General features: G+C 33.4%; 1 protein-coding gene and 1 long non-coding RNA gene across 4 annotated transcripts; one reads left to right on the top strand and one right to left on the bottom strand.

Annotated features, from left to right (window-relative positions):
* Positions 1 to 2537: 2537 nt before the first annotated feature.
* LOC148599862 (uncharacterized) lies at positions 2538 to 7676 on the bottom strand. The gene is made up of 2 exons (XM_088557973.1): positions 7339 to 7676; positions 2538 to 5649 (listed from the first exon to the last, which is right to left on the bottom strand). Exons 1-2 carry the CDS (start codon positions 7663 to 7665, stop codon positions 4936 to 4938), a joined length of 1041 nt encoding a protein of 346 aa, XP_088414099.1. The 5' UTR covers positions 7666 to 7676; the 3' UTR covers positions 2538 to 4935.
* LOC148599861 (uncharacterized) lies at positions 7676 to 24671 on the top strand. 3 transcript variants are annotated; one of them, XR_015917840.1, is made up of 3 exons: positions 7676 to 7859; positions 17200 to 18874; positions 23579 to 24671. It is a non-coding gene; the product is annotated as an uncharacterized LOC148599861 (long non-coding RNA). The 3 variants fall into 3 exon arrangements; XR_015917841.1 differs by lacking the exon at positions 23579 to 24671 and adding an exon at positions 21329 to 22541 and having other exon boundaries at positions 7676 to 7855; XR_015917839.1 differs by lacking the exon at positions 23579 to 24671 and adding an exon at positions 21329 to 22541.
* The last annotated feature ends 501 nt before the right edge of the window (positions 24672 to 25172 follow it).

Genomic DNA, 25172 nt, shown 5'->3' with positions numbered 1-25172 from the left:
TTTAAACTTCTTATGGATGCCGTGGAAAACTACGCAAGAAAATGGATAAAACGAGAACAATAAAACATTGATATTTTGTCAAAGTGGGTAAAGTCTGTGAGATCTTTAATTTTATACCGTAAGAAAATGTTTAGTAGGTCAATGAGTGTCAGTGCTACATCAGATTTTGAATACCCAGATGTAGTAAAAACATTGTCTATTACACATGACAAATATGTTGCCGTACTAGCAGTCATAGACCAAACAACATTGTTTATGTCTGCATAACCCAGATTATAGTAGAATTCTAAATAATATAATCCGGTAACAAACAAACAAAGAAGATACACACAACAAAGAACATAAAATAATCAAAATAATACATACAAAGTAGCAATCGGACTACACTAAAAACTGTGAGTTGCTCATAAAAGTTAAGTAAAGTGTAGACGAAAGTTGGAAGGATGACAATAACACGTTGAACACTCCGTTAGAAAAGCAAAATACACTTAATCTACCGTTGCACCTCGTCCATGCTCCCAATTTGTATTGTAGTCTTTGTTCATTCACTTTTGTTACTCTGTATGAATTTTTGTAGTATGATCTTAATTGTGTTTGTCTGTTTTCCATGTCTGGTCTTTGTCCCTGGACTACATTCTTTTGATTTCCGCTAAAATCTTGGTCTCCTTGATTACTCTCTTAAACACCAAATATAACAAATAGGCTTCTGGAGCAGGGTTATGTTGCTACAAGATTGAAGTCATCACTACAGAAGTTTTATGGTCATTATCATGAACTCGTGGATCGTTATGGTGTATCCATCAGCACCATGAGAACTGATTTATTCAACGGGTCATAGTTTTCCTTCCCTCGTTTTTCTATCCCGGAATTGACTTTTTATGAGCAACTCGGCGGGTGGTTATAGAAAAGCAGAGGACGCTTACCCTACCGGTGCACCTGGTCCATGCTCCCAGTTTTTAGTGGAGTCCGAGTTGCTCATTTACTTTTGTTACTTTGTATGTATAATTTTATTTACTTTATGTTCTTTGTTGTGTATGTCTGTTTGCCATGTCTGGTCTTTGTTCCTGGATTACATTCTTTTGATTACCGCTATAACCTTGGTTTCCTTGATTACTCTTTGATATATAGAACACATTAATAAGCAATATGAACTATAACTTAAAAGCATACTAAAAAATAACATCAAGGAAGTAATGGATGAAACCACGACAATGAATTAGAATGACACAACAAAAACCTTGAAGATGATGTGAGATTCTATAATAATATATATTATACGCAGACCACAATACTCAATTGACATCGAAATAATATACAAAAGAAAGAAAACATTGTAGGGATAAATTTTGAACGGACGTTGTATTTCTATATGCTGTATTAAGTAGTAAGAAAATAAAGATGTACGAAAATATCGTGTTCACATCAAATTAAACACAAGAAAAATGTATCAACTCGCACTAATATTTATTTTAAAAAATGAATGGTCTTCATAGCTGCAAATACGGATGAATTAAAAGCAAGTCACAAAAATTAGCTTCGGTGCTAACGCAAAAAAAGCCCTGCATGTGGAAGCAATTGATACCTTTACAAATCATCTGCTTGCATTATATTACAATGAAACGGGAGAAGGAAATTAAACAATTTTGGTTTGATTTAGTTCCATCATATTTTCGGAGGGAGAAACATTTATCACATATTAATCTGTTTGTCGTACTTTTAGTTGCTTCTCCTCTTTTAATATTTATTTTGTTTTTTATTGAAACATGTTAACAGCTACAGTTACCCTTCTTTCCTTTTCAAATAAGTGTTTATACTTATTTATAAATGCCCATAGACAACTTCATCTCATGTTGAATCCAATATATTCTATACAACTTTAACTCGCTTCCAAAATGCTTAACACACATGTCCAATAATATCAATTGAGCATTTGCCCGTTTTTATGTTGCCTTTATGATGTTGTTCATCGGTATGCATTCTTTAAACCTTGCATTTTAGAATCTATAATCGGTAGTTTATTTGGAGTTGCTGCCGTAACATCTGAATATAACATTCTATAAAAGGCCACTTATTATTATTATTATTATTATTATTATTATTATACATTTTTTGATAATTTTAATATCGGGTTTAACAGTTAGGATATTTTTCAAGTCGTTTTCTATTCCTTGGTAGAATAGTTGTTTATTTGTAATTAACATCTGTTTACAAATTTGATAACCAGTTTTGCTTTTAATAAAAATGAATGTTATCTTTAATTCAGAGATTTCCGTGCGTGCATATTTTCATGGTAATGTGAATCCTATTTATTGTATACATATGAAACTTCTTACAACAAGCCAGCAAACTTAAATACGATGTAATTTCAATATTTGCTCATAATAATTTGCTTCCGTCGGTTGTATATTATATCGATATTATTTTATTATTTCGACTAATGTATATACATAACATTGTACATTCTCATTTCATTTTAAGATTTTTGAATTTTTTGAAGATGTTCACATTACTTATTTTTATTTGTCTTCTGTTACATAAATTTTTATCTCGTGCTTTATGGTATTAATTAAAAGTTGTTTTTTTTTCATTTCATTTACTTTGATGATTTAATTCAATATTAAGTGGGAGTCTTTTGCGACGAATGTGTTGAATACAATGTGTTTGCATATATATATATATATATATATATATTTCAGACCTTTCTATACGTTTAAATTATCTTCCCTGTATTAATTTGATTAGATGATCCTCTATCCTACATAATAACATCTAAATGAGCTGTCCCTTACTACCTTAGATCGTGTACTTAGTTACAGCCCTATATTAATCCTATGAGGAGGAATGACCCGGCCAGTGAAAACTATATTTTTATATAGTCTAGCTGGCCGAGTGGTCGAGGGCGCTGGACTTTGTGCAGGCGGTGTTACCATAGATGTCACAGCGGTACGAGTTCGAGTTCTAACATCGTTGGGAATATTTCAGACCTATATGTATATATATAATTTATTCTGATAAAACTGATGTAGTCAAAGGTATGCAGAAAAAACATCGCATTGAGTTGTACAGTTGCGGAGGGAAATACAATTATAATTTTGTAGGGGTCGGAGAGAATCCAGAGTGTCATTTATAATTCTAATGAATTTGCACAATTTTCTTAGTTCGGGTTGCTGTTTTTGATTCATAATAGCACTAAATTTTAAAATATTACAGTTAGATATGAATTTATTATCAATGTAAAGCTGTCTATCGTTCCGAAAATTTGGACATTCCATCAGGTAGTTTAACAAACAGAACCAACAAAGAACATAAAAATTATTAAAGATACGTACAAAGAAACAAAAAGTTAATTAACAACTCGGACTCCACGAATTACTGTAGGAATGAACCATGTGTATCAAGAAGGTAAGCGTCTTCTGTCTTTGTTTTCCTGGAACACCAGGCGGGTTAGATGAAAGGGGTAAGGAAAACTAAGACACAGTGCAGATGGATACACCATACCCATCAAAGAGGTCATGACTTCTGTATTGATAACTTCAAATTGTAACAACAATACCCTGTTCCAGAAGCTTAATTGTAATAACTCCAGCACGGAACAAAAAAATGCGTAGTTACTACAAGCTTTAGTACAACGTATGAGTTGATATTATAATCAAAGTATTCGGACACAGGCTTGCTCGGTTTTGCTCAGTTGTCCAATTGCATATACATGTACTTGATTGCACATTATCTTTTATGGTAATATGTCTTAAATGCTGATGCATATTTAATCTATATTCGCGTTTTAATTTACAAAATTGCCAAACCCCCTAGGAAACATAGTTGTGTCAATCCAAGGTCCCTAGGGTACAGACATACACACTGAGCGATTGTGTTTTTTTTGTTAATAACCAACGTAATTTCATTTCATTAAACATAAAACACATAGTGGAACTTAAAAAAATCAAGTAGTCTCAGAATCACTCCAAATTTACAACGTGGAACATTCAATTCTCCTTGTCAAATTTTGAACCCGATAGTCAAGTATGTTTAACTCTTATAATTGAAAATAATTTCCCTACTTCATCAACAAAACATTACCTGGCGCTCATGTGAATATATGATGCCTTCTGCCAGTTAGCTTATATATAAATTGTCAATATTTTATAAAGTCAGCTGGCCGAGTGTCCTAGGGCGATGGACTTCTTTCAGGCGGTGTTACCATATATGACATAGCGGTAAGAGTTCGAGTGCAGCAAAGGTAATGACCAAACATTCTTTTCGTAAATCCGACAGTTCTAAACAACGTTAGTATTTTAGTCCCTCATATGGCTACTTTATCTTCCCATTATCAAACAAGGTCCCATGAAACAGTGCAACGAATAGAGTCGTCAAATTATAAGACGTACACTATACATATAGTATTTATTTGTTGTGATATGTATCGTTGATTTCGTCCTTTATCCTACATAACAACTCCTAGCTTCCTGTAGTACCATACATCATGTACTAAGTATATTTATTTTACGAGGAGGAATGATGTGGCCAACAAAAGTTATATTTTCATTTAAATTCGTGGCGGAGTGGTCTAAATAAATATAGAGAGTGAACTTCAGCAAATGCAATAATTCGTGAGTTAATTCCTTCGGCTTAATTTGATTAAGAACATCATAATTTTTTTTATTTTTGGCTATGCGAAAAATCTATTCGAATCATCGACAAATAAATGAAATACGTAAGTGTCTTTACTCAGTAAAATGACATAAAACATTTATATATGAAAAAATAGAGTCTAAAAAAAACACCTGGAGCAAGATGCATTAGAAGACTATTTATAGAGGAATTTCAACCGTTTAAAGTGTTTACTTCCCCGTTAAGACAAAGTCAAAAAGAATAAATTGAAAAATAGAGTGAGTAGTAAAATTTTTATTCAATTTTTATTCTTTTTGAACAATATTTTTATGAATAATTATTTACTATTTCGTCAACAAGAGACATATTGCATTTATTGTCAGTTGTGAGAAACCAATGTCGTCTTTTCTTTGCACGATCTTCTTTGTTTCCGTTACCTATAATGTAATTATTATGAATGACGAACGGATTCCACAGTTTGGTTACTGATACAGGTGTTCGATACCATTGGCCACTAGGAAAATCTTGAAAAGGCATAATAATGGGATTGATACCTGCAAAACGCTTTCTTAGAAGAGACGTAAAAAATACTTGATCATTTTGACTCTCTGAAACAAATGTGTCCGAACTTAAATGTTGAATCGTGTGTCCTAATTTAATCATCATTTCTGTAAGTTTCCTAAGCACTGTTTTTGTATTTTGTGTCGGAAACAAATAAAAAAACCCTCCATTAATAACGTTTCCGTTTTTTGTATCAGGTATGACAATCAAATCGTGTATTCCCCTTTTAGATACAAACAAATCCAACGGATTGTTCAACCATAAAAAGTCACATTCAAACAAAAATGTTTCAATATCTTTATCAAGTAAAAAACTTAAAATCTTTGTTCTGAGTATCATCAATCGAAGATATCCTGCATGACTGTACTGTAGATGCTTGGTGGCTAACTCATTTTCTACACTAATAGATATAACTTTCAATTTTGACGATGTAGATGAGAGCTCTGATTGTATTTTATCGTTTGTTGCAATAATCAGTATCTGGAAAGAATTGGTATTAATGAACATTTTCCCGACTCAGTACGGGCTAATGTATGAGGGTTATATACTACTGTGTAAGAATATTGTAATACATTATGAAGTTATCGTTGACGGTGAATATTATGCTTTCTTTTCTGCCATCTTCGTGATATAGATGGGAAAAAAGAAAGGCGTTCTACTAGCAGCGTAGAAAATAGTTGTTTCATTATAGTGTATTAAGTCGTTGTCGTGTATAAATACTATCCATGAAGATGGTGTTTTCTTCATTGAAAAAAACAACAACAATAACAAAAACAAAAACAAAAACAAAACAAACAAAAAATATGAAAACAAGGAAGTATCAGATAGTGTCTTTTTAGACTATATACCAAGCTTTCATAAGTGTAAATGTAAAGACCACGTAATTGTTGGGTTGGCATAATGTACCAGATTATTTGCTTTGACCGTAACAAATTCAAAATATCAAATTGTGAAATTGCGAAATTGTGTTTGCTGTACGATATACATGTATTTCATGGATTATCCAGCATCATTCTAACAAAAAACATAAGAAATTGTCGATTCTACAGTTACAACTGAAAAAAAAAAAAATAAAATAAAAGATATATAGAAATTTTTGCTTTTAGTTTGTAAAACAGGGAAGTATCATATCGTGTCTTTTTTACATATCTTTCATAAGTGTTTGCTGTACAATATACATGTACTTCATAAACCAGCATCATTCTAACAAAACGCATAAGAAATTTTAGGCTATAAAGTTAGCACTGAAAAAAAAGATATATAGAAATAGGAAGCCAAATACGGTTTCTACCATACAAATAAGGCCAAACATATATATTTGAATAACTGACAAAGAAATAGTATTCATTTTGTAGTTTGTAAAACATTTAAAGTAGTTAAGAGGAAAACTTCAATTAAAAATATTTCTGAATAAGGATTGAAACTCATATACTACTTAAATAACTAAAAGGAAGGATTACAGTTAACTTCAACGGGGTTTACAAATGAGATGGAATTAGAGAAATCATGTTTCGTGAAAATGAAATATAAATCCACATTTTCAGATTTTACAGTTTAAATTTTGATCACCACCACGATCTCTGAATTTACCCTTCACTCGTTTGGGGCGGACTGAATACGAAACCTACACCAAACGATCGCATGTACTCATTAAACAAAGAAACTACTATAAATTCTATAATCGTAGATTTATGTTTATATATTCATTTTATCTTTATCAATATAATAACATTCTAGTATTATTTGTTTTGTTTTTGTTGTTGTTTTGCTTTCTTTTTTTTCAAATCAAAAACCTTGTTAAATTGCGACTGACACAAGTTTCAGGACAGGGTTATTTTACCTACTAATTAATATTATCATTTTAAAGATCTAAGTCGTTACAATGACTTTAGTGAAGATATGGACAGTGTTACCTACTTTAAGTGTTCTTCAAACTATAATGTTTTTTTCAAGAAGCTGGCAATATAAACCCTTACAGAGTACAAAAAAATATTACGGTGATCAGTTGGTTCGTTATGTGAATGTGTGTATGTGTTGAAACTATTTAGTATGTCTACTGCCACATGAATAATCAGGACTTTGATTAGACAAATTATGTTCTATTCTATTCTTTTCTTAATCTTATTCAAATAGAACAAAACAAAGTAGAAAATGTTATGAATAACTGACCTTTTCATGGATACCCATTTTCATTGTGTTGCAAAGCCAGTTTTTTGCTAAATTGGCGTATCCATCATTAACAATTGTAAACATAACAGTCTTCGATGATATGCTCAATAATGCAATGGTTATCTTTTTATAAAGTGTCTTTTCCAATAAATTATCGTTGTGACTAGTCGATTCATTTTCGAAAAAAATATTTGTATTTTCTCTTCTTATGTGATAATTTGCATACTCATATTTATAAGTCATTTTAAAATTCCACATGATAAAAAAAAACAGAAGCGAAAATATAATTCCTAATATTGGAAATGGAATTGAACGTTTAATGTTCATGATTTTAATCATAATCATTACCTAATATCTGTATAACGAACAATGTCTTTTAGAGCAAATAATATGCATGGGCGATTTAAAAAAAAAAAAAAAACAAATTGCAGAGATAATCCATATCGAAATAAAGGAATGAAACAACAAAATTGGCACTCGTCTTGTGAGGTTAAACGAGAGGCAACTGAAATTAGCAGTAGGTCAATATCATTGTTGAAAAAGGGAAGTTTTCAACTAAATTCTAGCTACTAGTAATGAACGAATTTGATTTCTCAATTATCAACTAACTTGTGATGTATTACACCAGTTGTTTCAATTCATACCGCAAAGAAAAAAAAAAGTACAAACATGTTATACTTTGGTTAAATTCTTGACTTCAAATCTGTATGTCACCATTATCTGATTTACTGTTGTGCCAGAGGATATTTTCAAAGGGTTCATTGTATAACAAAAATGTGATTAGGGTATCAAATGTTTCCTTTAATTATAACCCATAAGGCTATGATTTAATACTAAATTGCAAGACGGTAGTATAGTGACCCCTGTCCAAAGGGGATTTAGGTTTGTTTCTCTTAGACAGGTGTTCGTTGTTTTTAGTGTCACTTACAAACAGACACTTTCAGTCTCCATTTAGGTCTCAAAGTGTAACTGGCAGTAATTAAACACTACAAATAGACCATGATTTATCTGTTTTGTTTATGATGTTGTGACAAAATCAAAGTGTTCGTTTTAAAATGTGTTTTTTTTTAAAGAGTAATCAAGGGAACCAAGGTTATAGTGGTAATCAAAAGAATGTAATCCATGGACAAAGGCCAGACATGAAAAACAGACATACACAACAAAGAACATATAGTAACTAAAATCATACATACAAAGTAACAAAAGAAAATGAGCAACTCGGACTCCACTAAAAACTGGGAGCATGGACCAGGTGCACCGGTAGGGTAAGCGTCATCTGCATTTCTAGAAACACTCGCCGAATTGCTCACAAAAGTCAAGTCCGGGGTAGACAAACGAGAAAAGGAAAACTATGACTCGTTGAATAAATCAGTTTTCATGGTGGAGATGGATACACCATAACGATCAACGAGTTTATGATGATGATCATAAAACGTCTGTATTGATGACTTCATAACGTAACCCTATCCCATCAGCCTATTGTTAGAGTTGTAGCGCGATACAAAAGGTCTGCGTAGTTTCGGCAAGCTCTGGCATAACGTATGAGTTATGATATGAACACTCCATACGCAGGTGCTGAAAGGATGTTGCCACAGACGAAAGGAAAATTGACAATTCTGAATGAAAAGTCATCACGTTTGTCGTAAACTTTGGTCAAACGTTTTCCTTTACCATCGATTTCTAAGTGTAGGTCAAGATATGATTCTGACTTCACAGTGTCTGTAGTATCCTTTATCTCAAGTTCTTTTGGGTAGATGCGATGTACCAAATCCCCGAAATGAGGAATGTTTAACGATAACAGGTCATCTATATAGCGAAAACTGAGATTAAAGGATCAAGCCAAACGATAATCTTTCTTTCGGATCAGATCAGCTATAAAGTCAGCATCATAAGAGTGAAGGAAAAGTTCAGCAAGTAAAGGAGCACAATTTGTTCCCATTGGAATGCGGACCGTTTGTTGAAAAACACGTCCACCACCCACTACACAGGACAAATATGTTGTCGGTTAAAAAATTCCAGCATTTTGTAAACATCTTTCTCTGTATATTTAGAAGATGATTTGGAATTATTTCTTACAATCATACAACCTAGAAAAGATTGAATGTTAATTGAACCGTATTGTAAGTTAGAGAGATAATCATGAACTACGCATGTGTAATCAATCAAACGCACATGTCCGATATTAAAAAATTCTAATAAATCAACTATCGTAGGGAAAGAGAATAATACTGGATACCCAGACTGGGTACTGCAATACCTTACGGATGCAATGATAACATTAAATGTATAGGAAACCTTTCAAGCAAATATAGCAATAGCATAAATGTGATAAATTTACCTGACAAAAATCCAAGACTGGAAAGGACTCATGTCCATCGTCACTATACGTCACCTAAGTTACATGATGTCTCCATAGACGGTCTCCTTTCTTTCGTCCAAAAACTCTTGGACTTTATAACATTAGAACCAAACTTTATTCTTTACCTCCCACACTACTCTTGTTTCTGATCTCACGTCATCAATATACAGATTTGTTGCCATCGCTGAGTTCTCATAAAAAGTCACGTCCGGGGTAGACAAACGATGAAAGGAAAACTATGACCCGTTGAATAAATCAGTTTTCATGGTGTTGATGGATACACCATAACGATCCACGAGTTTATGATGACGACCATAAGACTTCTGTAGTGATGACTTCAATCTTGTAACAATATAACCCTGTTCCAGAAGCCTAATTGTAAGAATTAATTAGTAAAAAAATAATGGCCTGCTTAGCCTGGTGCATTTCCCGTCAATTTGCAATTAAATATAATTCAGCAATAGGTAAGCTACAGTATCGCAACTTCCCAACACAAGTATCACTTGCGTAATATTGTTTGATAAAGTATCGTAATATAAATAGAATAAGACGGAAGTCATGCAAAATTATCTGATAAAAAAAATTAAATTAAGATAATCAGTTATTACTATAAAATATTGGACAATACAAGCTATATTTATATGATTGGTAAAGCAGTTGATCTTGAACTTGATTTAACTTTGCAATAAAAAACTGACACAGTTTTAAGTTGTTTTTTTTTTCAAGATTTCCAAGGAAATAAATGTATCGCTGCATAATTTCAATGTCTTCACGTGATCTGGCAACATAACCCTGTCCACGAAGCCCTTATTTTAAGAGGTCTTACTACATACAAAAAAGTATGCGTAGTTATGGCAAGCTCTGACATAAAGTATGAGTTGTGATATGAAAACTCCATAGGCAGGTGCTGAAGGGATGTTGCCACGGATGAAAGGAAAATTGACAATACGGAACAAATAGTCATCGCGTTTGTCGTATAATATGGTCAATAGTTTTCCTTAACCATCAATCTCTAAGTGTAGGTCCATATATGAGACTGACTGCATAGTGTCTGTAGTATCCTTTATCTCAAGTTCCATGAGGTAGATGCGATGTATTTCCGAAATTAGAACTATTTAAAGGTAATATGTCATCTATATAGCAGAAACTGAGATTAAAGGATCTATTATAATATGTTCCTTCTTTTGGATCAGATCAGCTATAAGGTCAGCTTTATAAGAGTGAAGAAATAGGTCAGCAAGTAGAGGAGCACAATTTGTTCCAACTGGAATGCCGACCGTTTGTTGAAAAATGCGTCCACCACACTGGACAAATATGTTGTCGATCCAAAATTCCACTATTTTGAAAATATCTTCGGTATATTTGGAAGATTGTTTCTTACAAAGTGTTAAGTATCCCTACCGAAGATTACTTATTTGTATCTAGGGGTACCGTCCCTCTTATAGTAACAATTAATAATGTTTTGAGTTAGCTTCTAAGGGGAATACAAATATAGAGTTCAAACTGCCAGAGCTTGCCGAAACTACGCAGACTTTTTGTATCGCGCTAGAACTCTAACAAATAGGCTTCTGGAACAGGGTTCTGCTAGCGGAAACTGAGATTAAAGGATCTAGTTAAACGATATTCTTTCTTTCGGATCAGATCAGCTTTAAAGTCAGCCTTATAAGAGTGAAGGAGTAGGTCAGCAAGTAAAGGAGCAGAATTTGTTTCTATTGGAATGCCGACCGTTTGTTGAAAAACACCTCCACCACACTGGACAAATATGTTGTTGTTTAAAAATTCCAGCATTTTGTAAACATCTTCCTCTGTATATTTGGAAGATGATTTGGAATATTTCTTACAAAGTATTAGGAATCTCTACCAAGAATTATATATTTGTATCTAGGTTCACCATCTTTTCTGGAAAAACAACGATGTATAATGTTTTAAGTCGGGATTTTAACTGAGCATGGGGAATAGAAGTATACAGTGTTGAAAAATCATAGGTTTTAATGCTATTATATTCAGATAATAGTCTTGAACTGATTGTCTCCAAAAGATCTTTCCAATTTTTCAGGATTCATATTGAATTAATACCACTACGAGAGTAACAAGTGTTGTGGTATGACTGCAGACCCTCTTTGACAGCTGTGAGTATAGAAGTTAAAAGTTTTAAAAGAGGTTTGGTGGTACATTTTGCAGATCCAGCTATGAAACGTTGTTTGTATAGATTCTTGTCCAGTACATGGACGGTAAATCACAATCATCGTCCTTGGTAGAGAGACCAAAATAGGATAGCACAGATTGATGGTTTTCCAAAATCTTTTCTTTGGAGAGAGTGGGAGCAGTATAGGTCTTATCACTGCTATTATAGTCTACGTCTACCTCTGATAATAAACATTGCATAGAAAACGTTTTGCAGACAAAAACAATGTTGTTTTGGGCTTTGTCTGCTGGTACGACAACATATTTGTCATATATAGTAGACATTTTTTGTGCTACATTGGGGTCTTTGAAAACTGACGTAATCTTGGCATTCATTGACCTACTTAAAACTTTCATTCGTTTCAAAATTAAAGACCTCACGGCTTTTAATCGCTCTGACAGAGAATCGATGTCTTCTTGTTCTCGTTTTATCCATTTTCTTGCATGGTCCTCGACGGCATCCATAAAAACTTTAAAGTTATAATTCCAATTTATGGAGCGTGGTTCACGGTACTTGGGACCTTTAGAAAGGATATTACGCAGAGATTCGTTTTCGATAATGGTTAAATATCCCGTAACGACGTGACCAAAAGGACCATATTTGAATGGAGAGGTTTTGCAAGAACAGTCAGGAGGTTTACCTTTGAAGTTCTCAATCTCTAGGTTCTGCAACAGTCTTTGATAATTGAAATTTTTGGAAGCATAGGAATATGAAATAATTGGTATGGATTTGTCTTTGAAATATGGGGGACTTTGTTGGTAACGTTTTTGTGATGGAGGATGTTAGCCAAATGATTTGCATCTATACCTTTGTTGACAAACGGTAGTGGAAGAAATAATCGTTTTTCTTCATCTTGACTTTTCACACAAACTGGTTTAAAGAGTCTGTGGAAACCAATATCCAAAATGATGGCAACAAGTCTGTAAAATGATGAGGTGGGGTCAAAAACAGGAGTGTCAAGACTTGTTTTGTAAAGGCAGTTTAGTAGAGTGAGAGGAGAGGTATAGAATAAAGTTTGGTTCTAGTGTGATGAGTCCAAGAGGTTTTTGTATGAAAGGAAGGAGACCATCTATGGAGACATCATGTAACTTGGGTGCCGTATAGTGGGAACGTGAGAACATTGCTTAGCTTGATAATTTGATCTCAGTTTTCGCCATATACATGATGCATTGTCTCGAGTTTTTTGGATGTGATGCATCACATCTATCACAAAGAAATTGAGATAAAGGAAACTACAGACCGACACTACTAAGTAGCCTCATATCACGACCTACACTTACAGATCGATGGAAATGGAAACATCACCCAAACTCTACGAAAAACGCGATGACTTCTCATACCGTATTGCCAACATTCCTTACACTATCCCTTCAGCACCTGCTAATGGATTTTCATTTTGTAACTTATACATCATGCCAGAGCACGATACAATTACACAGACGTTTTGTACAATGCTAAACTTCGTACAATTAGGCCTTTGGATCAGGGAACAGAATCGATTTTTTCGCTATGCTATACTATTTTTTCCTTCGTCTACCCCGGACTTGACATTTTATGACAACTCGGGATGGTGACTGTTGTTTACTCTACCGGTAAACCTGTTAATGCTGCAATGTACAGTGGACTTCAGGTTGATATTTCTTTTGTATCTTTGGGTGCATTATTTTTTTTATATTATATTTTTCCTGTCTAACTTTTATCCGTAGAACATACCCAATGGAATTTCCAAACGCATCTTAGTTCCCTTGATTACTCTTTCTCAGCGTTTCCTCTTCGAAAACATTTTGCAGAAAACATTAATAAATTAATCTGATACATGTTATCTTCCCTAATCGTAGTGCATGCTAAGTGAAAATAACTCCGAAGAACAAGAGTCTGTATTAAAATTGGTTTTATGTGCCCAACAACTATAGTATTATATTGAATACACCGTAAGGTGTGATTGAATCAGGTTTTAACAAATTCCCTGCTTTTAACAAATGTCTGCAAATAATCTGCTAGATCTCTTGACCCAACAAAATTACAAAATAAATATTTACTCAATCTCATATTACAACGAGAAATGTACCAAGTACCTATTACGTTGTAGAACCTGCTGTAATATTCGGTAGGAGTAAAAAAAACCTGTGCGTTCCGTCAGAGGAGGCTTAATTACCCAACCATACCCCGTCTACCCATGTCAAGTGGCAATCAAAGTTCGTCGACCCTATTATCCTTTTATTTCATGCTCATTGTATCATCCATTTCATGTTCATCGCCCGGATATAGCTAAAATATTGCTGTTTAAGCGTAAAACACCAGCAATCAATCAATTAATCACTACTTGCAGCTCAGCTCTTGGATCGTGTAAACGTACCTTTCTATCGTATATCGTGTATCGCACATCATGTTTCGTACATCGCGTATCCTACATTGTATATCGGAAATGGTACTTTGAAAATGTTAAAAATAACGAATGTTTCAACTTTGTCACTATATATAATTTGGTGTTGTCGCAATGTTTTTTTTTCGAATTGTTTATATTTTAAAATTATAACTACTACTATTTAAAGTTAAAAATAGTTGTAAATGTAATGAAATATCCTATTTATATACCTCATGTACAACATCTTAATATTGTATATATAGAAATTTCTCCGCAATTATACATGTGCATGTACCTTAAAATTAAACGGGCTGCAATGTGCATCTAACTCGGATTTATTTCCTGTATATTATGTTCTATCATCACAAAATCAATTTGACCACAATAAAATACTGTCTTATATCAGCTGCCTCACAACTTAAAAAGAATACTTGCAATGCATCCAAATATTGTATATATCGACACATCTCGGACAATGAATCTTAAGTATTGCAAAGAGAGAAATCAATATGCATCTAAATGCAACATTAAAAAAAATGGTTCTATTTTACCTTATCTTTCTGAAAACTTATTGTCTTGCTGTCCTCTAACAGAGCAATATAGTTTTTAATGCCCTACATGTAGTGAAACGTACCAGTTTTTTTACTAAACATAATATCAAGAGTTACACAAATTTTCAAAGTTATGACATCCACCTGGTGTACTACATTTTTCATAATATGAAATATTGTCACAAAATGTTTTTTGAATTTTGATGTTTTTTTATCGAAAAAAAAAAAAAAAAAACATTCGCAATATCCTGTGTGCAGTGATAATTGGAGAGGGTCTAAAACGCGAAAAGATTGTAAGAGTAATTAAGGAACCAAGATTCTTGCGGAAATCAAGTAAAGAACACAGATTTTTTATTCTTTCAAAGGTCATATCCTAAAAAGTACTATACATGTAACTAGTAACAAAAGGAATCTGAAACGCATTTATAATATCCATTTTCTCGGATAAAAGTATTAGAAAACATGTTATTTAAGTTCCAAACAATTGACCGGAAGGATGTAAAATTCACTCTTAAGACGAACAAAATTTTATCTTTGATCTTAAATTCATTAAAATTCATATGCTCGGTCATTTATTATTTATATATTCTGAAAGACAATTTTATTTCCTATCTAATGATAGAAAGTTTTTATTTACGGAATAATTGGTGAAAACCACAAGGAATGGTGCCCTATCAGATTGCGGCGTCGGCAAAATTTTTACGTTGATCTAATATGAAGTTTTACAAATTAAAAAAAAGTCCAGTCAAAAACAATTTATGGAAATGCATTGAAATTACTATTAGATAACATCAATTTTTGTTTTGTGAAGTATTAGTGAAAATCATTAATTTGTACAAGAGTAATCAAGGGAACCAAGGTTATAGCGGTAACCAAAAGAATGCAACCCAGGGACAAAGACCAGACACGGAAAAACAGACATACACAACAAAGAACACAAAGCAACCAAAACCACACACACAAAACAACAAAGGTAAATGAGCAACTCGGACTCCACTAAAAACTAGGAGCATGGACAAGGTGCACCGGTAGGGTAAGCGTCCTCTGCTTTTCTAGAAACACCCGCCGAGTTGCTCATAAAATGTCAAGTCCGGGGTAGACAAACGAGGGAAGCAAAACTATGACCCGTTGAATAAATCAGTTTTCATGGTGTTGATGGATACACCATAACGATACAATTTCAGTTTCCGAATCGTTGAAATCTTTCACTTTTTAAAAATTCAAACTTGCAGTCAAACATTTCAGATTTTATTATAAAAATATTCTTTCGAATTTAATTATATAAGTCAGATTTAACATAATCTTCGGTAATCTTCAATGCGGTACATAAAAGGCAATCATACCTCAGTATGGGTCACACAAAATTAATTAATGAATTAAATTATTAAATTTTCTTGTATGTTATTTCAAAATTTATAACTACGGAGATATCCTGCACGTGGCTCGGGAATAACTGACGTAGTCCGCCATTAAGCTTTATTTAAAATGCTATTTAAAAATTTATAATATAATATTCACTTTATATACATGTAACACTAGCTTTTTAAGTTTCCTGCATGTTTTACCTTCACAACCAACCATATCGTCAATTGCATTTGGTTTCCAACATTCACAATTAATTTTTAGTTTAAGCGTAACCATCTTAATGTTTTAGGAGCAAACCCAATTTTATTTTTTGGGAAAGACGAAAAATATTGGGTAGATGCGATGTATCAAATACCCGAAATTAGGATTGTTTAAAGATAATAAGTCATCTATATAGCGGAAACTAAGATTGAAGGATCTAGCCAAACGATATTATTTCTTTCTAATCAGATGAGCTTTAAAGTCAGCCTTCTAAGAATGAAGGAATAGGTCAGCAAGTAAAGGAGCACAATTTGTTCCCATCGGAATGCCGACTGTTTGTAGAAAAACGTGTCCACCACACTGGACTAATATGTTGTGGATTAACAATTCCAGTTTTTTGTAAACATCATTCTCTGTATATTTTGAAGATGATTTTGAATTATTTCTTAAGTATGAGGAATCTCTACCAAGAACCATATATTGCTATCTAAGTGTACCATACTGTTTGGAAAAACAACGATGGATAATGTTTTTAAGTCGGGTTTTTGACTGAGTATGGGAAATATATGTATACAGTGTTATGGGAAATATAAGTATACAGTGTTGATCAATCATAGGTTTTAATGCTATAATATTATGATAGTAGTCTTAAACTGCTTGTCTCCAAAAGATCTGTTTTCAGGATCTACATTGAATTGATACCACTAACGGAGTAACAAGTGTTGTTGCACGACTGCAAACCCTCTTTGACAGCTGTGAGTCTAGACGTTACAAGTTTTGAAAGAGGTTTGGTGGTACATTTTGCAGATACAGCTATTAAACGTTTCTTTTTTAGGAATCTTGTGGAATTTAGGAATCCAGTATATAGACGGTAAATCAAACTCATCGTCATTGGTAGAGAAACCAAAAGAGGATACCACAGATTTATGGTTTCACAATCTCTTCTTTGAGAGTGTGGTAGCAGTATAGGTCTTATCACCGCTATTATGTTCTACGTCAACCTATGATTATAAACATTGGATGTAAAACGTTTTGCATACAAAAACAATGTTGTATTGGACTTTGTCTGCTGGTACAACATATTTGTCATGTATAGTAGACAACTAGTAGCTTTTGTAACATAGTTTTCACCCTGTTAAGATCTAAAGTATTATTTTTGTCTCACAGTACATGTTTAATTCCTCCGCCAAATTGATGATCTTACTTATACAATGATCAAACGACTTTGTACGAGCAATGAAAATTTTGATAATAGTAAGGATGAAGTTGAAGGACTATGGGAACGACTCCACTTCAATTTCTGAACAGACGCGCATCGCTGCGATGGTCTACTTCGTCTAACAACTTAAGGGGATCTTGTAGAATCAATACTTCCACTCTTAATAGAATATGTATCTACAATTCGGTCATCATTTGAATCACTTTGAAAATCGTTTATACTTACATTCTGGACACTAGGTTCTGAACTTACACTGAATGAAATATTTGCAATCTGCTCAATTGGGTCTTGACTTACATTTTCGGGAAAACTCAGCCATAATCGACGGCGTAAAAGACCGCGTTACAAACCAAGATAGAACTATTGGCGTTCTTGCTTTTACAAACATTTACACCTGTACCCCAAACTCCTCAGGTTCGTCGTATTTCAGATGTCGTTCACCTGTTCTTTGCATTTTTTTTAAATTCTTATATGTATCTTACTAGGATATAATGGTAAAAGAATATGATTAGCACTATGGAAGTAAAAAGTTCCTCAATAATCAGTAGGAAACTTCGGATTTGACTCGTTTTTAGATATCGGCGTATTTGCGTTGCACTATCGCGAATAGGGAAAGACGCTCAAACAGGAGAAGGCTCAGTTACTTTAGCATGAGAAAACACGCTATTTGTAACAAGAAAGGGAGAAGACACACGAACCGAAGAAGGCTCACACACTTTAGTAGGAGAAGACACGCCATTAGTATCGCGACAGAAAAGTGATAAAACCAAAAGTGGCCGGTCCTATATATTCGCCTTACGCTTTGGTTATAATGTAAAGTCGTCTGGACAGTTAAGTACAGGATGGGTAATCTGTTTGCTGAGTAGTTGGTTTGGTAGATGACTTTAAGGTGTCTAAGTACGGTTTTGTTTGATCTTTTTCGGTAGGTGTTTCCTGAGTTATATAATTAGTAGTTGACTGAGTAGGGATCTTTAAGTTTTGGTCCGGAGTGGTCGTTGAAGTAGATGTCTCAGTAGATGCATAATCTTACCATCTAAGTTTCAGTGGCCGCACCTGCACTGCTCAGATGAAATCCATCTTTTCTCAATAGGTGGCATTTTAGCTTACCACCTATATCAAATGAAGTTGGTTCAATATAAGAGAGTCGGGAAATAGACTATACTATATTGAACAATTTGTTATTGATATATGCTGCCTTTATATTGATCATAGAAAACCTCTGTCTCCAGCTTACCAGGTACAAGTTCTGTGCACGGGGTAAGAGACCAAAGAGCAAGATCTTGCATCTACGGTAAGTCTGCATTATCATCTTCACTAGTTGCTGGTATTTACAGAGTTTAATACACTGTACAATAACACTGTAGTTGTTGGCCACCCTGTGACCAATGACACCCCACATCTACTCGATGCGGTAAGCTCACACAGTCACAATATCAATATTTTATAATTTCGAGAAAATGGTCAATTTACTTGACCTGAGAATGAGCTGCAATTAGAACACCGTTAGGCATGTTTCAGAAGAAATTGAAATTAAACTATTTTTCAAGGAAAGTGAAAAAAAAAACGAAGCACTATATGAAAAAAAACCACTGATAAATTGAAACACAGAAAACACCTATACAAAAGAACTCTTTCATTTTAATGAAATACTTAACTCAGCACTATTTACAGAAGGTTATATTTTTTTAAAATCAATTCAGGTTAAAAACACGATGTAGCGCGAATCAGAACACTTTTTATAATAAATATCATTCAGATCAGCTATAAGTGTTTATATAGAAATTTCTAGTAGTGCTCAAATTTAACATCTTGTTCATCTTCTTGATTAATGCATGCCAACCAATGTTGTTTGAAATCACTTAATTAAAGATAACTAACCTGGATAACAATTCTTTCAACAAAGGGTACTGATAATTATGTATTTTTTAATCAAATTGAAGATAATTGGGAACTTCTTTTTCAAACAAATTTTCGTCTATTTCTAATTTACAAATGTGGTTTATTCCGAGATAAAGTTCATTATTTTTTTGTTATTGATATTAAAGATAAAGGTAGGCTGCTTTTATAACTGTTTTATTTACGCATTCCGATATTGACTCTTCATGGTAAAACTGCCTGTTTCTTTAACTAATGCAAAATTTAAGTGTATTTGCAGTTTTTTAAATGGTTTTTGACCAGATTTTTTTTAACAATTTGTAAAATAATAGAGCAAAGTAACAAAATAAAAAACGTTTAACGCCTTACTCTTTTTAAAATAATAGAGCAAAGTAACAAAAAAAAAAAAAAAAAAAAACGTTTAACGCCTTACTCTTATGGGGCACCTTCCGGTCAACATTGTGGTTTTCACCAATAATTTTGCCTAACTATTTTTGATTATAACATAGGAAATAAAACTGTCTTTTAGAATATATTGATGGTTATTGACCAGGGCTTTCATAAATTTGTGAAAGTCGATATCAAAGTCAAAAATTTGCCGTCACCATACTCCGATAAGGCACATTCCGTTCAAGACTGTAGTTTTCACCAATGGTTCTGTAAATAAAACCTTTCATCTTTAGATAACTTGATGACTTTTCAAGTTTCCTTTCATGTCTGGCAACATCCCTTCAGCACCTGTGTATGGAGTGTTCATATCAGAACTCATACGTTATGCCAGAGATTGCCGATACTACGCAGACGTTTTGTATCGCGCTATAATTCTAACAAATAGGCTTCTGGAACATGGTTATGTTGCTACAAGATTGAAGTCATCACTATAAAAATTTCATGGTCGTGGTCATGAACCCGTGGCTCGTTACGGTGTATCCATCTGCGCCATGAAATCTTATTTATTCAACGTGTCATAGTTTTCCTTTCCTCTTTCGTGTAGCTCGGACTTGACTTTTTGTGAACAACTCGACGGGTGTTTGTAGAAAAGCAGATGACGCTTACCCTACCAGTGCACCTGGTCCATGCTCCAAGTTTCTAGTGGAGTCCGAGTTGCTCATTTGCTTTTGTTACTTTGCATGTCATGTGTGATTTTAGTTGTTCTTTGTTGTGTATGTCTGTTTTCCATGTCTTGTTTTTGTCCCTGGATGACTTTCTTTTGATTACCGCTATAACCTTGGTTCCCTTAAATACTCTTTAAGAAATGACCTTTGAAAGTGTCAAAAATCATTCCGTGTTTTCAACCCTTCTGCGTTTTAGACCCCACCCCAGACAATTTACATCTTTCAGACTAATAACCAAAGTCGATGATTGTGATTTACCGTCTATATACTGTATTCCTAAACTACACAATAATCCATATAAACAACGTTACATAGATGGATCGGCAAAACGTACTACCGAACATCTTTCACACCTTTCAACTTCTATACTCACAACTGTCAAACAGGGTCACCAGTCTTACCACAACACTTTTTACTCCCGTAGTGGTATTAATTCAATGTGGATCGATCCTGAAGTATTCAAAATATCTTTTGGAGACCCTCAATTTAAGATTATTATCAGAATATAAAAGAAATAAAACCTATGATTTTTCAAAACTGTATACTTCTATTCCCCATACTCAGTTAAAATCTCGACTCAAAAACATTATACATCGTTGTTTCTTCAAAGAAGATGGTACACCCAGATACAGATATTAATTTTTGGTAAAGATTCCTCATGCTTTGTAAGAAATAATTCCAAAGCATCTTCCAAATATACAGAAGACGATGTTTTCAAAATGCTGAAATTTTGATCGACAACATGTTTTTTCCAGAGTAGTTTTTCAACAAACGGTCGGCATTTCAGTGGGAACATAATGTGTTGCTCTACTTGCTGACTTATTCCTTCACTCTTATGAGGCTGATATTATAGCTGATCTGATCCGAAAGAACATCGTTTAGCTAAATCCGTAGATCACAGTTTCCACTATAAAGATGACGCATTATCGTTAAACAATGCTAATTTCGGGGATTTGATACACCGCATCTACCCAAAAGAACTTGAGATAAGGGATACTACAGACACTGTGAAGTCAGCCTCATATCTTGACTTACACTTAAAGACCGATGGTAAAGGAAAACTATTGACCAAACTTTACAAAAAACGTGATGTCTTTTCATTCAAAATTGTCAACTTTCCTTTCATCTGTGGCAATATCTCTTCAGCGCCTGCGTATGAGGTTTTCATATTACAACTCATAGGTTTTGCCGGAGCTTGCCAAAACTATGCAGACTGTTTATATCACGCTAGAATTCTTACAATTGAACAGGGTTATTTTGCTACAAGATTGAAATAATCACCACAGAAGTTTAATGGTCGTCACCATGAAGTGATGAATATTTACGGTGTATCCATCTGCACCATGAAAACTGGTTTGTTCAGCATGTTCCTTTCGTCGTCTACCCCGGACATTTATGGGCAACTCGACATGTGTTTATAGAAAAGCAGAGGACGCTTACTCTACAGGTGCTCCCAGTTTTCAGTGAAGGCCGAGCTGCTCGTTTACTTTTGTTACTGTTACTTGTTATGTATTCTTTTGATTTCCGTTAGAATCTTTGTTCCCTTGATTACTCTTATGACATATTGTAATAAATTGAATCCACCTGAACAACTGAAGTACTTTGTGCATCCAAATATGATATATTTTTTACAACAAAATTGTTATTTTGATAATTTTCAATCAAGAAAAACTGTTAGCAATATCCTGTGTGCACTAAAAATTGATATTTTTCAGAGTAAAACACATATTTTGGATTTGTGGACATACAAAATGTATACCATCCACTTTAAGTACTGCATTTTTTCCAAATATTATATGTTTGTACAAAAAATATTTTGTTTTGATAACTTTCAATTAAGAAAAACTATTCGCAATATCCTGTGTGCAGTAAAAATTTACATTTTGCAGATTAAAAACACATATTTTGGATTTTCGGACCTACAAAGAGTTATACCGTCCACCGTAAGAACTAAATTTTGTCCAAATATGATAGGTTTTACATATGTTTTTGTTTTGTTAAGCGTCAAGAATAAAAGTTTGCATTATTCAGTGTTCTTAGAAAAAATGACATTTTTCAGGAAAAAAAATAAACCCATATAATTTGGATATGTATACATATTAAGAATTGTCGCATCAACCTGAAGTACTACATTTTTTCAAATATGATATATTTTGACACAAATTTGTTTTTGAGATATTTTGTTGTTTTGATAATTTTGAATAATAATTAAAAAAAAAACTGCTCACAATATCTAGTGTCCAGTGAAAATTGATATTTTTCATATTAAAAACATACATTTTGGATTTTTAGACACATTGAGTGTTATGGCATCTACCTTAAGTACTACATTTACCAAATATGATATGTTCCTATAACAATTTTGAGAAATTTGTGTTGTTTTGATAACTTTGCATTGAGAAAAACTTTGTGAGGTGCCCTGTGGGTAGGGAAAAATTTACATTTTCCGACTTGAACATATATTTTGGATCTTCAGACTTATTAAGAGTAATCACATCTAGCCGATGAGCTATTCTTTTAATGACAATGTTTACCTGAATCACAAATCATGTATGTTTTGTTCAGCTAGTGAGCTAAAACATGCACTATTCATTGTTTTGATTAATCAGAAGTTATCCCATGCATCCACAAAGAAAAATGACCATATTTTATTTCAAATCACTCATTCGGTGCCATTATAGTATAGATATGTATTGATATTTAAAGACAGGTCTATTTATGATTGAATTTTGGGTATTTTATTTCATATGGAATCCAACTATTTTTTATTAATTTTACGATTAAACTCTGATTTTATTCACATGCCATTGATGGACGGACAAAGTAATACTATAAGAAAAGATATTTAATATGAAATTGGATACATAACTTTCTAAATAAATTCGCTTTCAACAAAAATTTGATTCTTTTTCCAAGATTCATTTGCAAACAAAAAATTACAATATGGGTATTTATCGCTTGTCGAAAAAAATAGTGATATCTTCTCTTCTCTTCGTTTATTGCAGGGCTAGCTCGGGAGCATCGTCGTACTTTTGTTCAGGGTGTATGTACAGATATGAAAGTGATTGCAATCTGTTTACGGTGTGCTAGTTAAAATCGATAAAACGAAGTAAATTGACATACTGAATTCTGAAAATTCCCCTTTTTACGATTTTATAGTAACTGTAACCCAAAAAGGAAAATCGTAGCGTCTAAATTGATCAGATATGTTGAGTACACCATTATCTTAATTATGAAAACCTAAAATGAGTTTTACAGTGTCGGTGTGCTTTGAATGAGAAATCTATTTCATACTGAGGCCAGTTGTTTTAGTTTTCAACTAAAAGTACGCAACCACACGTTCAGTCTGCAGACGATCTATTCCAGTACAAAAATTCTTACTATTTCAAAATTATCAAACCATGTTCCATCACTTTAAATGATATATTTGACTACAATGATGACGAACCACATTGTACCATATCAAAATGTGGTATTAAAAATTGTAAAACATGCATTATTCTTATAACCAACTCTTAGTTCCCTTACAAACAAAACCGTTCATACAAGAAGTCACGATGACTTAAGTTACAAATCAACAAACTTGATATATGGATTAGAATGCAACTTTTGTGGTTTAGTATATGTCGGAGAAACGCATCAACGATTAAACAAAAGAATATGCAGTCATCGTTCGGGAATTAACACCACCGAATTCCCGACAGTTAATCAACACTTTAATCAACAAGATCATTCAATCCTCTCTATGAAAGTTCGTATTTTAGAAAAAAAACCATCCTACGAACAGTCCCGTTCTAAGTAAAAAATATCGTAGGGAAAAAGAGGAGTATTGGATACGCAGATTAGGTACTGCAATACCTTACGGATGCAATGACAACATCAAAAGTATAGGAAACCTTTCAAGCCAATATAACAACAGCATAAATGTGATAAATTTATTTGACAAACATCCAGGACGGGAAAGGAGTCATGGCCATCGCCAATATTCGTCACCTAATTTACATGATGTCTCCATAGATGGTCTCCTTCCTTTCATACAAAAACCTCTTGGACTTCAACTTCATCACATTAGAACCAAACTTTATTCTATACTTCTCACTTTACTACACTCCCTCTAAAAACAAGTCTTGACACTCCTGTTTCTGACCCCACCTCATTGTTATACAGACTTGTTGCCATCATTTTGGATGTTCGTTTCCACAGACTCTTTAAACCAGTTTGTGTGAAAAGTCAAGATGAAGAAAAATGATCATTTCTTCCACTACCGTTTGTCAACAAAGGTATAGATGCAATTAACTTGGTTAACATCCTCCAACAGAAAAAAAAACGTTACCAAAAAATTCCCCTGTATTTCAAAGACCAATCCATACCAATTATTTCATATTCCTATACTTCACCCATTGCATCCAAAATTTTCAATTATAAAAGGCTATTGCAGAACCTCGAGATTGAGGGCTTCAAGGCTAAACCACCTGACTGTTCTTGCAAGAACTCTCATTCAAATATGGTCTTTCTGGTCACGTCGTTACGGGACATTTAACCATCATCGAAAACAAATCTCTGCGTAATATCCTTTCTGAAGGTCCCAAGTATCGTGAA

The sequence above is a fragment of the Perna viridis genome, chromosome 13 (assembly GCF_037379345.1).
Source record: "Perna viridis isolate PV_CMFRI_1.1 ecotype Kerala chromosome 13, ASM3737934v1, whole genome shotgun sequence".
Classification (NCBI taxonomy): domain Eukaryota; kingdom Metazoa; phylum Mollusca; class Bivalvia; order Mytilida; family Mytilidae; genus Perna; species Perna viridis.
Note: the sequence above shows the minus strand (reverse complement) of the source record. Positions and strands in the feature narration are given on the sequence as shown.

What these genes read in the sequence shown, in the direction of transcription:
- LOC148599862 (XM_088557973.1), bottom strand. Translation starts at nt 7,665, where the DNA reads ATGAACATTAAACGTTCAATTCCATTTCCAATATTAGGAATTATATTT. An exon ending in AAATGGGTATCCATGAAAAG is followed by an intron (nt 5,650 to 7,338) that starts GTCAGTTATTCA and finishes AATTCTTTCCAG; the next exon opens with ATACTGATTATTGCAACAAA.